General features: G+C 48.0%; 1 protein-coding gene across 2 annotated transcripts in view; it reads left to right on the top strand.

The window, feature by feature from the left end:
• Nucleotides 1-16,115, top strand: part of LOC146863792 (receptor-type tyrosine-protein phosphatase kappa-like) — a 1,244,093-nt gene that overhangs the window by 1,047,871 nt on the left and 180,107 nt on the right. For both annotated transcript variants that reach the window (XM_085628087.1, XM_085628078.1), the window contains one exon: nt 7,516-7,655. In XM_085628087.1, coding sequence (XP_085484213.1) covers nt 7,516-7,655 — 140 coding nt within the window. The remainder of the gene's footprint in view (nt 1-7,515; nt 7,656-16,115) is intronic.

Here is a 16,115-nt window from a genome sequence, read left to right as displayed (position 1 = left end):
CTGATGGCTCGTAGATTAATAATGCCATGAAGCATATGAATGAAAGATCTAAATACCTGAACAGCCCTTATGTGCCAACTCAGCAGTAGAACAATAACTTTTAAATGTTTTGCAGTACTGTTTTAAAGTGAAAAGATGTATTCGTTTTCTGTGGAAGTGGATTTCCACAGCAAATCTATGCACCCTACGGTACACCTCCAGTTCCCTGCAGGCAGTCTGAAAATAATATTCAGCCAATGTATGTCAAGGCTCACACGGAGCCTATTAATCAATCACAAATCAATGGCTGCTTGTGATGTTGTGGGCCACAGTCTAACTCTGCACACTGACAATGGGGTGGAATGTTAATTTCGTGCCATTATTCCCGCTGTGTCTGCAGCTAATACTGCACAATAGTCTACGTTTCATCATGTGATATTTACACCCGTGAGAGGTGCTGTGGTAGCCGAAGTTCCATTTTTCAAAATAGGAGTATGCAGAAGATTTTGATCCCTAGACTCAAATGTGAGTCGTCATGCCTGCATGTTAAGGGAGGTTGACTGGTGTTGCACGTGTTGCTATTCTATTTGCAATATCTCTACATGTATTTGCAGTAACCGCAATGGATTTAATAAATAATGAAACATTCTTATTGGTTTCATCCTCTCAAAACTGATTCTAGGTAAGAAATACCTTTTGCATTATGTGTAATAAAACACAGAGGGAGCTACTTAAATCGTTGTGAGAAGCTCACTCTATGCAGAGGACAGTGGTAACCCAGTATGCATGACTTCTCCCAATTAATGAGCTTTTTGCTTACTGTAATCTAGAATACTCAAAGTCCAACTACCTTTTGTGAGAAACCTTAATTATTGTGCTGAATCCTTGCCTAGAATACTGGAAGCCCACAAGTCCCTTACTTAAAAAAATACCCTTTTAGACCTCGCCAAAAGACAGCTTTAAGATGTCTGTTCTCGAAAGCCTATTGTCTGCAAAACAATTTAGACTCAGGTTTGCCTAAGCCCCTTGCTTGTGATTCAATGGCTTTCTTGTTTTCCTCAGCTTCCAATTCGTCATTGAATGGCTTGCCTCCCTATTCTTGTCTTGTCTTTGTCCTGCATGGAGGACCATTACATGTTCACCATGTTTTGGTTGGCTGAGCAGGTATATCTTTCCTTTGATGATGTCAGTGCCTTACACTGCTGTTCAGGAGGGGCAAATTAGTTTTAGTTATGTGTTTGCAAAACCTGCAAGCGGTGTTTACGCACCGCTTCTAGGTTTTGTAAACACATAAATAAAAGGCAATGTCATTTACAATGCCAATAGCTCTAACTCTTTCAAATGCGAGACCTATTGCATTGCAAATGCTGGTTTAATTATCAAATACCCGACGAATCTTAGTGCTTGCTTGCTCCACTGAGGATGCCCCTGGAGCGCGGAGCCACCCCACAATGCGGGTGTTGCGGGGCCTGTGTTACGCTATCTTAGATGAGTCAAAACTGCCATCAGACAAAACTCCCATCTCTCCCCGACAAGTACATTATTCACTGGCGTTATCGTGACACTTATATTGTTGCCTGAAAACTGATCAACATACAAGGAACTTTGTAGGGCTTTTAAAACTGCTGCCCTGCTACAAAACCGCCCCCCACCCCCACACTTCCAGCCTCTCGGGGAAACGCCTGATGAACTAGGCTTGGGCAAGGCCAGTCCGGCCTTGCCCAAGCCTAGTTTTTCTTGGCTTCTACAACATACGACATGGTTTCTTGTGCCAGCATAAAAATTATTACAATCCACTTTTTTCCTGCACAAAACTTTAGTCCATAAGACTGTGTGACTGTCTTTTCTTTGGACTGTTCTGAAAGAGCCCAGAGGCTGCACCGCTTGGAGCTGTGCAGGTAAGTGATGTAGCACCATGTGCCCTTGTGCAAGCAAGGAATATGGACTCCTGGCCAATTGTCGCTTGATAAAATAGGGCAACAATCAGGTTTCAGTGGCAGCTCAGGCCCCGGCGCCACTGCGCCTGTTGCACCATTGACAGCAGCGCCCCTGATGCGAATTGTTGGCAATGGACACAGATTGGGGATGGCGATATTTGACATTGCTGGGGGTAATAGTTGTATTTTCGGCTGCCAGCTGTAAATTGCACACTGCTTGATATTGGTGTCAGTTTCCTGATCACAACAAATATGGTAATCCTGATTTGACAACAAACGTGTTTGCCACTGAAACGTGATTCCGAGCGGTGAGAGGGACGAGCCGCTTTCAAAAGCTCCTTTCCCTGTGCAGATTTCATGACGTGAAACATGAGTGGCGGGGGAATGGTCCACATGGGTGAAAAACATATATTAATCGGTGCGCGCTCGATGCTCCCATTTACTAAACTAAACACAATCCTGTTCCTAAAATGCGACAAACCCCAGCCGCAACCCAATTTCCATGACAGGAAACTGCGCCATGTCCCCATGATGCACCACGCTTGCGGCACTTGGGGGGCGGGAGTCTGGTGAGGTGTTAAGTTAGTTTACCCCCCATACACGATTAAAGAAGGAAACAATCATACGTGTGCCGTCAGAAAACGCTGTATTTCTGACCAATCATGTAATCGCTTTTTGCCATTAAAGTCTTTGCTTGTGCTGAAAGTCAGTTTTTACGGTTCCACCGGTTTCTTTGCTTTTAATGGACATTGAGGCAAACGATCGCACAGAGAGGCCATCAAATGTCTGGTCATTGCTATCCACGTGTTTTCAAATTAAATCAACAGCACGACATAAAAAAAAAACATACTGGAATTTCTCGCGGAAGGGCACTCACCTCTCTCGGCCGCGGCTCTAGCGTCTCCCTCCCCTCTCGGCGCTTTAGGAATGATAGCTCACAGGGCAAGAGTGGAGTGCCAGCCTCTCTCCTAACTCACCCGAGCAGCAAACCATGGTGCGAGAGGACACAAATGTCTCCCTTGGTGGCCACACGAGTGTGATGCGCCGTCAGTCACGCGCTCTTTTAATTGCGCGATGCGCGTGACTGAAGACCGCGCAGCCGCGGACAGGGAGACACACCCACGCGCCGCGCACCGATCTGAAGCGGCCACGGTGAGGTGCTGGTGCAACGAAGGATGGCAATGTGCTTAACCTTTTTTTAATTATCAAATACCTGACTAGTCTGTAGTGCTTGCTGGCTCTGCTGAGGGGGCCCCTGGAGCGCGCCCCCCCCCCCCCCCCCGCAATGCGGGGTGTTATGCCCCTGGTAAAGTTACTCCTAAACACAGAGTGTAAGCTCATTTGAAGGTAGGAATAGACAGTGAACACCCGCACATTGATGACGTTGGAAGGGCAGAGTATGTTCCCGTTGTTACTGAAACAGGTAGAACTTAAATTACGCCACAACTGCTAGCTGAATGTTCGCCTGTGCTCGGCCGTTCTTGATCAAGTTGTGACTGACCTGTGAATGGCTACTACTACTGCCAAGTATCGTAACTGTCCTGTCCATGTCCGCAACTGCCCAGACTTACTTTGTGCGTGGCTGGGACTGCCTGGTGCTACCAGCCCATTCTCTGGCTGCAACTCTCTGTTGTAGGCATCCCATGAAGGACTTCATGCACTGAACCTCTGACCAGCCAGGAGAGGCTGCATCTGCCCCAGCAATGACCTGCCTGCTCTGGTGTGGGATGATCACCAAGACCCCAACATCACTGACACTCTCTATTGGTCCAATTAGGAGCTCATCAAGTGAGTGCTGCCTTCTCTGCTCCGGCTGCTAAAGGATCTAGGGCAGGCTCATAGCTGAGTAAGGGCTCAGAATTCGAGTTGAGAGTGTGTGAGTTCCTCTGAGGGCCAGGCAACAAGGCCAAACTACTGGGACTGTTTCCACTACTGGGTGGTAATAACTGTAAACGGAGACTGAGGAAGACATGTATTTGGGGGTAATTACAAACGGCATTTGAGCTTAATTTATGTTACTACTGCATACCTCATAAAAAGGGGGGGCATATAGCATAGGATAGAAACTGGGCCAGTGAGAGGTAGGAAAAAAGCAGGGAAAGGTACAGAATTGCCCGAATATCACTCAGGGATATTAAATTGTATTTTGTTCAGTTAGTGTGTAGCATTGCTTTCTAGTATGTATTGAAGTACTTTTCTTTCATGTAAAGATAAGCACCTGGTGGGACATTCCTTTATTGATTTGTTGTGTGACTGTTGAGTTCTGAGCTCGAGCAGCCCTACACTGCTCCCCTGAGAAGATGTTAACTGTCTGCTATTATTGCCACTGAAAGTTAAGTGTGGAAGGGGTCGTACTTGGCCCAGTATGCAAGGCCATAATAGGATAGACCCCGGAATATCAGGGGCAAATTACCTCAAAACCCAAAGTTGAAGCCTAGTAGCCCTTGCTGTTCCCATGGCCTTCCAGTATGGGGTCTGATAATTGGTCGCAAGTGGCGTGATACCCTGCAAAAGCCAGCTCCAAATTTCAGTAACAAAACAATACGCCAATCATGTACTATGGCATATACAAGGTTAGTAGGGGAAGACCTTGGCATTCTGTCCTTAGATCAGTTGAGAGGTCTGTGTTTGAATTGATGGAACCAAGAAGCGAAGACAGAGAGGTCCTTGTGATGCTCTGGTGGTGGATCAAAATAAACAATGAAAAAATATGCCTGAGTACTCATGAAGTAACAGGAATGGGCTACAGCGTGCCCCAGAGACCTGGCTGCTCCCAGGAACCTAGCTCTGCTGTGTTCAGGGGTGGGCGGAATTTATGGAGTTTCATTCTGCAGAATTATGTTGAGTTGTATGAAAACTTCCTGAGATTCCTTTGTCAAGCGAAGATTTGATTTGGATTTGTAATCAATTGGGTCTCTCGGTAGTACTGACATGACCCCAATCCTCTGCATTGGCCTTTTCATTAATGAAAGTACCAACACAATTAAAGCAAAGTAAGCACTCATTGTATGATTGCTAAAGAATAGGGGCATCTGTAGCACCTACTCAGCCTAGGAAAATTCAGGCTTTTGCTAAATTTCTGTCTGGCTGCAGAGAAGTACATGACGCTGGATGCTGGAGCCACTCTGTTGGTTGGTTGTCACCTCACCGTCTCTACCGCAGACAAGCAAAGATAAAAGGTGCAGCAAACAGCTAGCAGTAAGGGTGAGTGTGAGGATGGAGGCCTCCTAAAAACAATAATTAAAAAAAATAACAAAAGCCAATGAGTGTGTGTATGAAATTGAGTTTATGATTGTGGAGGGTGAAAACCCTTCATTAGTAAAAACCACAATCCTTGTCAGCTTGGACCACAAACGTCACTAAATTGACCTGTGCTTAACCCTCTGGTAGCTTGGCACAGATGCAGGCAAGCTTAAATTAGAGGCACTGGGTTAAATATATATGGACCACACAAACAGAGTAAAGGTGAATAAATAAAATGACCCCAAAATAAATTAAATCCAATCAGTTGAACCAGAGTTATGATTTTTTAATGATTTAAGTGAAAATAGCACTTAATAGATCAAAGCGCCGACCTCGACCATCTAGTTGCGCGAGGCAGGACAAAGTCAAAAGTTACGATTGACTGTGAAGGAACACGTTTCGGACACACGATGTAGATTGGGCCCGGTCTCTACTTACAGTCTGACTTAAAAGAAATTTCAAGGAAACATTTCTGTGAACGTATAGTTCGGTGGGACAAGGCAGCCGGTGGTGTTGGAGAAGAAGGTGCCATCGTCAGGGAGCCGCTGCACAAAGTTGTGGTGAAGATTTCTGTGTTAAGACTTTATCACTTTTTGAGCAGTTGAAAATCTCAAGTGAGTTGAAACTGCAGAGTGTAGACAACAAAGGCTCCCTGAGGCAGATACCTCTTTCTGGAGGAGCAGCAGAACAGTATTTGCTGTTTGTGGAGTAGAACATTGTAGGAGCTACCACAAACTCATGCTGATTAGTGATGTACCTAGGGGATCGGCGAACAGGAAGGTCCCAATCTCCTGTCGGTTCTCAGGTCACTTTTAGGAGGAACATTTTCTAAGTCCCAAGTTTTAGGGTTAGGCTGGTAAAGCACCTTTAGCATCACTTCGATGTGTTCAGGACAGGTTGGCACCACTTGGGGGATGGTCAGGACTCACTTTGGGCAGGATCCAGGTGCGGGGTTCAAGATTGTTGTAGCTTGTTGAGTCCCTGTAGCTCCAAACAGGAAGCCAGTCAACTAGCACTTGGAGTCATTGTGGTAGTCCTGGGTTGAAGCAGCACCACAGGCCTCAAGCAGCAGGGCTGTCCTTTGGAATACAAGGCAGTCCTTCTGAGCCTTTGAATGGTGTGAAACCTCTTGGCTACCCCACATCTGGTTCTGGAAATTTCCTTCCACCCCCTACCAAGCAGTCTAGGGTGGCAGTAGGCTAGTTTCAAGTTCCTTTGCGGGTATACTAGAGGCAGCCTTATAAAATGTAAGTGAGGTAGGCAACAGCTCCGTTCCACCATACTAGTAGGATGGCCCATCCTGCCAGCATCTAGCACCCCCTTGTCTCTGTCTTGAAGGAGTACAAAAAGGCCAGCTACCTACTATTCACACTCATGTGACCCAGTACACAGGCTGCAGGCACCAACTGGATAGGACAGTAAAATGTCAACTTTCTAACAGTGGCATTTTCAGAATTGTGACCTAAAATCCGACTTTACCATTAAAGAGGATTTTAAACTACAATTCTTTTGAGGCCAAACGTGATATTACTTTCTGTTCCCATTCAAAAGTTAGACTTATTAAATGTACTAACATAACCCAAGTTATCCTATGGGAGAGGTAGATCTCACAGTAGTGAAAAACTAATTTAGGAGTTTTTCACTGCCAGAACAATTTAATGGGTGGCACAACAACTGCTTCAGGCTCATTAGTAGCATTTAATCTCTCAAGTGCATGTAGTAGCACTTTAATAGGCACTTATAAGTATATTAAAAATGGCAATTGGGTGTAAGCCAATTTGACCATGTTTTAAGGAGTGAGCACAAGCGCTTTAGCACTGGTTAGCAGTGGTAAAGTGCACAGAGCCCGAGGTCAAGAAAAGTCCAATTTCAGAAAACAGGAGGGGAGAAGGTAAATTGTTGGGAGGAAGAGGACATCAAGGCTGTCAAGGGTACTAGTGTGTGATCTACTTTTCAAAAGTGTTCTGCAAAATGCTGTGGGCTGATTTCCACACTGATCGATAGCCCTGTTGATCATTGCCTAAAGCCAGCTGAACGAGAGTAGTCAATGCTGAAAGGGGCTATCCAAAAACCACATTCTGTATTTATGCATTGAACTGTATTGTATTATACTTTTGTGTATGTTGTGCGGGTGGGCTAACACTCACTGAAAAATGGACAACAAATGGGCCTAGCACTTGAAAACTTTGCATTTTTACTTGCTTTTCATAAAATTGATTTTGAGGTGAGCTTGCAGTGCTACACTACTTTGGGTGAAACTGTGGTTTTTGTATACAGATGCTTACCTTGAACACAATTTTATAATACTTTAAATATCATAAAACATCAAATAGCAATCTTTCTCAAACTGTTGTAGGGAAGCTGAAGACCACTATCCCAGTACTGGAGCTTTTGGAAGTTATGAAGAAGTTCAAGAAGGCAGAACTGATGGAGGAGGAGCAGAACAGAAAAGAGGATACTGACACATTATCTGTCGGTCGGTATGCAGAGTACCAGGTTGGTAATCTCAGATATGAAACCTTTATTTGTGCTATCTGTAATGGATCCAGGTCTACTTGCTGTGAGCTTTCCATGTAACCATAATGATAATGTCAGTGGTCCTTATTTTTTAATAAAAGAAATATTATTTTCTTTTCACAAGCAAATAGTAATTCAAGCATGTTAGAGCAGTAACCTTAGATCATTGAGGCATAATTTGGTAATCCATTTAGTGCATATATGTTGTACATTTGGTAGTGCAGGTGACCAGGCTTCTGCTACCTTCTTGATTCTAATAATTGTAAGCTAGCAATAAGCTTATCAACTATATTACCACTGATTTTATTTTTTGTCTTGATTTGATCGGTTATGCTAGGCAGTGATCAAGTATTGTCCTCTTAGGTTTGGGAGGGCTGTACCTTAATTTTCTCTGTACAATAAAGTAGGTTTACAATGTGGCAGCCCAGGTCCACTGCGTGTGGCCAGGAGTCTCTCTTTCACTTCTCTTCAGCACCTGTCATTTAGCGGACCCTCTTGAAGGAGCTCCGTCCCAGAGCCCACCATTGTTACTCAATTTTAGTGATCCAAACTTCACATTGCTTTGGTCTTTTCCCCTTAGCAGACATTTCAAACTGTGCTCATTGACCATTTGCCCCTTGAATTCCACTAATAGACTGTGCTAAGTCTGGGCAAATGGTTCCTCCTTCTGGCCTTTCCTTTTCTCTATATGTAAAACTATAGTGTAAATGCCTTCCCATCTGGTTACCTCTGTCTTCCATCAAGGAATGTTTGGTGCTGTAGTTTACTTCTAGTCCATGGCACGGAGAGGGCTGCAAATTTACGGCTACCCTTGTTTTGTGAGAAGGCGTAGCATCAGGCTCAAAATGCTTGTCTGAGCCTTATTCATTCCAATTCTTTCTATCACTACAGTGAGAATCCCTTTCATGGTTTCGCAGAACTCTGCAATAGCTCGGCATACCAACAACATGTGATAAAAGGTGACGTCTGGGTCACAATACTGTAGGCAAGCCACTGGTGGCAATGAGTATATCTTGTCAATCCATTGCAGGTTAAGGTATGTCCTATTCAGAATATTAAATTGGGGCAGCATGAGTCGAGCATTCCTAGATATTCTGAGGGTGTGAGCAGGTATTAAGGAACAGTCTTAGGACCTGAATTAGATCTTGGCAGACAGGTTACTCTGTCAGAACGGTGACGGATATCCGATCTGCCGAAATATAAATACAATTATATCCTATAGGATTTATATTTCCCCGGACGGGATATCCATCACCCTTGTGATGGAGTAACCCATCTGCCAAGATCTAAATTAATCAATCAATCAATCAAGTGTCATGTAAAATGTGACTACTCATCTGTTAGGGTCTCTAGGCGCTGGGGGGTAGACTGCTGACCTGCTGAAGGCGCTGTGGTTCATTAAGTGCTAGGTCTTTAGGTCATTCCGGAGTTGAGGCAGTGAAGGTGATTGCCTGAGGTGGAGAGGCAGGATGTTCCAAGTCTTTGCTGCGAGGTAGGAGAAGGATCTTCCTCCAACCGTGGTATTGTGGATATGAAGGACGGTGGCCTGGGCAAGTTGGGCAGAGTAGAGGTCCCTGGTGGGTGCGTGGAATGCGAGGTGGTGGTGAAGGATCACAGTCCCTGTGTCATGTAGGGAATTTGTAGGCGTGTGTTGAGAGCTTGAAGTTGATTCTTTTGTTGATTGGGAGCCAATGGAGGTCTCTCAGGTGGCCGGTGATGTTTTTAGGCGGGTTTTGAAGAGTTTCTGGGTGATGCCGGCGTGAAGTGTGCTGGCGTACTCGATTCTGCTGCTGAAGTGCGTGGGTGATCGTCTTTCCGGACTTGGTGGGGATCCACTTGAAGAACTTTCATAGCAGGCGTGTGGAAGCAGTATAATAAGATGGCGTTGATCTTTCGGTTCATGGTGAGCGAGGAGTCCAGGATGATGCCATGGTTTCGTGCGTGGTCTGTGGGGGGTTCCAAGTGCTGTGGGCCACCAGTAGTCATTCCAAGCAGAGAGGGTGAAGCCCAGGATGAGGTCTTCTCTGAGTCGAGCTTGAGGCAGCTATTCCCCAGGTGGTGACAGCCTTCATGCTGTCGTGCAAGTTGTTCTTGGCAACTGGGGGTTCGTTGGTGAGGGAGAGAATCAGCTGGGTGTCATCGGCATAGGATTCTGTGGTTTCTGACGATGGCTGTGCACGAGGCCATGTAGATGTTCAAGAGGAGGAGCCCTGAGGCACTCCACAGCTTATCTCTGTGGGTTTAGAGTGGAACTGTGGTAGTCTGACTCTCTGCGTTCGGCTGGTGAGAAAGGATCAAATCCATTCCAGGGTGTTGTCGTGGATGCGGATATCATGGAGTCTTGTGCATAGGGTGGGGTAGGAGACGGTATCAAATGCGGCCAAGAGGTCCCGGAGGCTGCAGTTTCGCCTCAGTCAAAGAGGTTGCAGATGTCATCTATGGCAGTGAGGAGGGTGGTCTCAGTGCTGTGATTGCTTCAGAAGCTGAATTGGGAGATGTCTAGAATGTGGTTCGCTTCAATGAACTTGCAAAGTTGGGCATTGATGGCCTTCTCAATGACCTTGTCTGGGAAGGGGAGCAGTGAGATGGGTCTGAAGTTCTTGAGGTCTGTCGGGTTGGCAGAGGGTTTCTTCAGCAAGGGGTTGATCTCTGCTTGTTTCCAGTCTTCCGGAAAGGTGGCGGAGTTGATGGGGCAGAGTTCAGGGATGATGGAGGTGTCTGCTCTGTTGAAGATGTGGTGCGGGCAGAGGTCCGAGGGTGCTCCGGAGTGTATGCTTTTAATGAATTGAGGGTGTCATCGGTAGTTAGTAGTGTCCAGCTAAATAGGGTATGCAAGGGGTCAGGTGTCTTTGGGTGTGGGTGGTTGCGGGTGGGGTGAAAGGGTCTTGGGTATCGAGGCTGTTGAAGCTTTTGTATGTCTCCTGAATCTTTGAGGTGGAAGAAGGTGCCGAGGTTGTTGCAGAAGTCTTGGGAGGGTGGGATGTCTGATGTCTCTGTGCTGGGTTTGGCAAGTTCTTTGACCATGACAAAAATGATTTGCTACTGAGTGCATTGGGTTTGATCCTTTCCTTTAGGGCCACTTTCTTTGTTGTTCTAATGAGGTGGTGGTGTACGGTGACAGAAGTTTTGAAGGCTGAGTAGTCTTCCAGGGTCTTGCTGCTCCTCCATCTCTTATCGATCTGTCTAATGGTGTGTCTGGACTCATGAAGGGCAGGAGAGAAAGCCAGCAGGCTTTCTTGGAGTGTAGCTTGCCTGGGGCTTTCTTCGGGGGGCGAGAGGGGGCACTGTGTTGGCGCAGTTGGAGACTCATCGGTGGCGGTTGCGGGCTGAGGTATTAGCGTCTGTGGGTGTCATGGAGGGGTTTTGCTGAGGGAGGTGGTGAACTGCTCTTCTATGACCTTGTTCCAACTTCTGCGAAGGTAGCAGTGAGTGCGAGGGTGTACGGTGAGTTTGGTGAACGAGAAGTGGACCCAGCGGTGGTTGGTCCACAAGAGTTTGGAGGTGTAGCTGAAGGAGATGTTGTCGCTGGCGGAGAAGATGGCGTGTGTCCTGCTGAGTGGGTTGGAGGTGACCAGTTGTTTGAGTCTGACAGTGGCGAGGTTCTCCAGCAGGGATGATTTGTTCTTGTCATTGGAGTTGTCCAGGTGAAATTTGAGGTCACCAAGGATAATGTAGTCGGTGGAGGTGAGAGCGTGGGGTGCAATGAAGTTGATGATGGAATCTCTGAAGGGTTAAATCGATAGTCCAACCCACATTGGGTTGAATCCCCCTGTGCACAATCTTGACCTCTATGTGAATTGAGGGTTTGAAATTTGTATGATCTTTTGAAGAAAACAGTAGTCGATGTTTTCAATCCCACCAATTGTATATAATGAACTTCAATTAAATCCATTAATATTTGATATTCAAAGGCCATCATCATGATCCTTTTTGAATTTCCCTCCCTCTGCCCCTCATATGGAGGCCGCGCAGCGGCTGCGCAGCCGGCGCGCCAAAGGCAAGCCCGTCTGCGCCCGCCCGCGCCTGGACCGTGCCCAGGGCCGGAACCCCTGGCCTCGTCCGGAACCAGGCTAACCGACTGAGATACGACACCGCCGCCCTCAACGCACTCAACACCGAATGACCACCAGCCTGCTACCGAGCCACCCGAAGCGCACCCACGGACCCTTCACCTGTCAAACCTGCAAATTCACCTGCCTCCGAACCTGCCCCCCACCCGCAGGACCAAGCAACAACAATAACAATAACCAACTCAAATGCATCCTCCTCAACACCCGCTCCGTCCACAAGCACGCCGTCGAACTCTGGGACCTCCTCGACACAACAGCACCGGACGTCGCCTTCCTCACGGAGACCTGGATGAACGCCTCCTCAGCCCCCGACATCGCCATAGCCATCCCGGACGGCTACAAAATCACCCGAAAGGACCGCGTCAACCAAACCGGAGGAGGAATCGCCATCATCTACAGGAACACCATCAACATCACGACCAACACCGAAGGCACACTTTCCGCCACCGAACACCTGCACTTCCAGATTCGCACCGACCCCAAGACCACCCTTAGAGGAACGCTCATCTACAGACCCCCGGGCCCGCGTACACAATTCAGCGAAACCATCGCCGGTTTCATCAGCCCGCATGCCCTAGCCTCACCAGAATACATCCTCTTAGGGGATCTGAACTTCCACCTGGAGGAAAACAGCGACAACAACACCACCACCCTGCTCGACAACCTCGCTAACCTCGGACTCAAGCAGCTGGTGAACACCCCCACCCACCTCGCGGGCCACACGCTCGACCCCATCTTCTCCGCCAGCAACCACGTCTCCTTCAGCCACTCCACCGGACTACACTGGACCGACCACAGATGCATCCACTTCACCTTCAAAAAGAACACATCCCACCACCGCACGCAACAGATCCCCCACAGATGCTGGAGCAAAATCACCACAGACCAGCTCCTCTCATCGCTGAGCAAGAACCCGCCAGCCGACACCGATGACACCAACAACGCAGCCCACAACCTTGCACAGTGGATCACCAACTGCGCCGACGACCTCGCCCCCCTGAAGAACCCCCCAGGCAAGACCGGCAACAGGAAATCCTGCCGAACCCTCGAAAAAACCTGGCGCCACGATCGGACAACAGAAAACATGACGGCCCTCAAAAACGCCACCCGCGAACACCACCAGCTGATCCGCTCCACCAAAAAGTCATCGTTCAAAGAGCGGCTAGACAGCAACACCCACAACAGCAAGGAACTCTTCAGCATCGTCAAAGAGCTCTCCAACCCCAGCGCCAGCAACAACGACATCACACCATCCCAAGACCTCTGCAACTCCCTTGCCATGTACTTCCACCACAAGATCGCAGACATACATGCCAGCTTCGGACCCGAGACTCCGCCTCCAGTCATCGAACCAACGACCCCCACCACCACCCTCAGCGCCTGGACCCCCATCAGCAGAAGACACCACCCACGTCATGAACACCATCCACTCCGGCGCCCCCTCTGATCCATGCCCCCATCACATCTTCAACAAAGCGGACATCATCATCTCACCCCACCTCCGGAACGTCATAAACAACTCCTTCACGTCAGCCACCTTCCCTGAAAGCTGGAAGCACGCAGAAATCAACACCCTTCTGAAGAAACCCACAGCGGACCCCAAAGACCTCAAGAACTTCCGCCCCATCTCTCTTCTTCCCTTCCCTGCTAAAGTCATCGAAAAAACCCGTAAATAAACAGCTGACTGCATTCCTCGAGGCAAACACCTCGCTCGACCCGTCCCAGTCGGGATTTCGAGCCAACCACAGCACCGAGACCGCCCTCATCGCAGCCACCGACGACATCAGGACCCTGATGGACAACGGAGAAACAGCCGCTCTCATCCTCCTAGACCTATCGGCAGCCTTCGATACCGTATGCCATCGCACCCAAATAACCCGCCTCTTCAACACTGGGATCCAAGGAAATGCCCTGGACTGGATCACCTCGTTCCTCTCCGACATAACCCAGAGAGTCCTCCTCCCTCCCTTCTGCTCAGCGGCCACCAAGATCATCTGCGGCGTACCCCAAGGCTCCTCGCTCAGCCCAACCCTCTTCAATATCTACATGAACCCCCTCGCCGCCATCACATGCAAACACAACATCAACATCATCTCCTACGCCGACGACACCCAGCTGATACTCTCCATCACCAAAGACCCAGCCACCGCCAAAACCAACCTCCAAGAAGGAATGAAAGACGTCGCAGAATGGATGAAGTTCAGTCGCCTAAAGCTGAACTCAGACAAGACGGAGGTCCTCATCCTCGGGCAATCCCCTTCCGCCTGGGACAACTCCTGGTGGCCCACAGTGCTGGGCTCCGTGCCGACACCCTCGGACCATGCACACAACCTGGGATTCATCCTGAACTCCTCCCTCACGATGACTAAGCAAGTCAACGCCGTCTCGTCCTCCTGCTTCAACACCCTGCGCCTGCTCCGAAAAATCTTCAGGTGGATCCCCACCGAAACCAGAAAGACCGTCACCCAGGCCCTCGTCACCAGCCGACTGGACTACGGAAACGCCCTTTATGCAGGAACCACAGCCAAACTGCAGAAACGACTTCAACGCATACAGAACGCCTCCGCACGACTCATCCTCAACATCCCTCGCCACAGCAACATATCCACCCACCTGAGAACCCTGCACTGGCTCCCCGTCAGCAAGAGGATCACGTTCAGGCTCCTCACCCACGCACACAAAGCGCTCCACGACATGGGCCCCGAATACCTCAACAGCCGCCTCTCGTTCTACACCCCCACCCTCCAGCTCCGCTCTGCCACCCTCGCCACCGTCCCACGGATCCGCAGAACCACCACCGGAGGAAGATCGTTCTCCTACCTGGCAGCCAAAACATGGAACTCCCTCCCCGCACACCTACGACTGACCCAGGACCATCTCACCTTCAGGAAACTCCTCAAGACCTGGCTATTCGAGCAGTAGCGGCACCCCCCCTCAGCGCCTTGAGACCCTCACGGGTGAGTAGCGCGCTCTATAAATGTTCTGATTGATTGATTGATTGATTGAATGCATTTCGGGCGGGTGTCCTTCATCAAGGATTACTCTAAAGTTAAACAAAAATGCCATGAAATATAGAAGAAATCATAATACCATTCATGAAATGTGAGATTAACTAGGTAATCAAATCATACAATCTTGTTCAAAGTGTTATAAATGTACTAGGCATATAGCAAGACGAAATGTTAAATGCTATATAGTGAACAGAACGCTTAATCATGAACTGACAAGTCAAGGGTTAGTCAGGCAGGGCTAAGAAAGCCCGGTGGCTATGTGAAGATGATAGTACAAGTGGTGTTACCATGCTTAGATAACCGGTAATCAGAACGCAATTAAAGCATAAAAAACAATATCACAGGTTTGTGATGAAAACGAGCGTGACGTTTATTTAAGGGGAAAAAATCATGTGTTCTGGTGCGATAGAAGAAAGTGACAAACTCTGATGGAAAAGTGAGGCATGCTCCACAGTGCTGTGGCGACGGCAAATACATACACAAACGATACATGCAGCGTTCTCTGGTGTGACACTTGATTTCTCCCTGTTCACCACAAAGCCCAGATCCTCTAACACTTTTATAGCAAACTCCGTCTGATCCTGTGCGAAGGATTTCTCCTCTGCCATAATCAGAATGTCGTCCAGATATACTATTAACCGAATACCCCTTGACCTCAACCATGCTACAACTGGTCTCATCATCTTCGTAAAACACCATGGGGCTGAAGTCAGGCTGAAAGGAAGACTCCTGAATCTCCATCGCCTGCCCCTCCACCTGAATTAGAGTAAATCCCTTTGTTCTACGCATACTGGTATTGAGAGATAAGCATCTTTCAGATCCAACCTTGTCATCCAATCTCCTTTCCTCAACACGTCCCTTAACAGATGAATTCCTTCCATCTTGAAATGATTGTAACATAGCCAGTCGTTGAGCTCTCTCAAATTTATAACTGGCCTCATCTTCTTGTCTTTTTCTCCACCAGAAAAATATTGCTCACAAAACAACCTTTGACATCTCTTGCGCCCTCTATTGCACCCTTCTCTTCCAGGGCTTTTACCTCTTGAGTCACCAACTCCTCTTGCTCCCTTGCAAACCTTAACATGCCCGGACACCTTTCTTGAATTGGAAACTCCTTGAAATCTATATGATAACCTGTTACCATTTGCAAGACCCATGGGTCCCGAGTTATCTCTTTCCACCTCAAAACAAAATTGGCTAGTCTGCTGCCCAATTTTACATGGGTAGAGAAAGGGTCTTGCGTTCGTCTTACCTGAAGAACCTCTTCCTCTTCTATCAGATCGCATTCCCCGTGACCTCGACCTCTGTCTCTAAGCGAAAAAATGTCCCTGGTCTCATCTTGAATTAAATCCGTATCC

This window comes from Triturus cristatus, chromosome 2_1, assembly GCF_964204655.1.
Source record: "Triturus cristatus chromosome 2_1, aTriCri1.1, whole genome shotgun sequence".
Lineage (NCBI taxonomy): Eukaryota > Metazoa > Chordata > Amphibia > Caudata > Salamandridae > Triturus > Triturus cristatus.
Note: the sequence above shows the minus strand (reverse complement) of the source record. Positions and strands in the feature narration are given on the sequence as shown.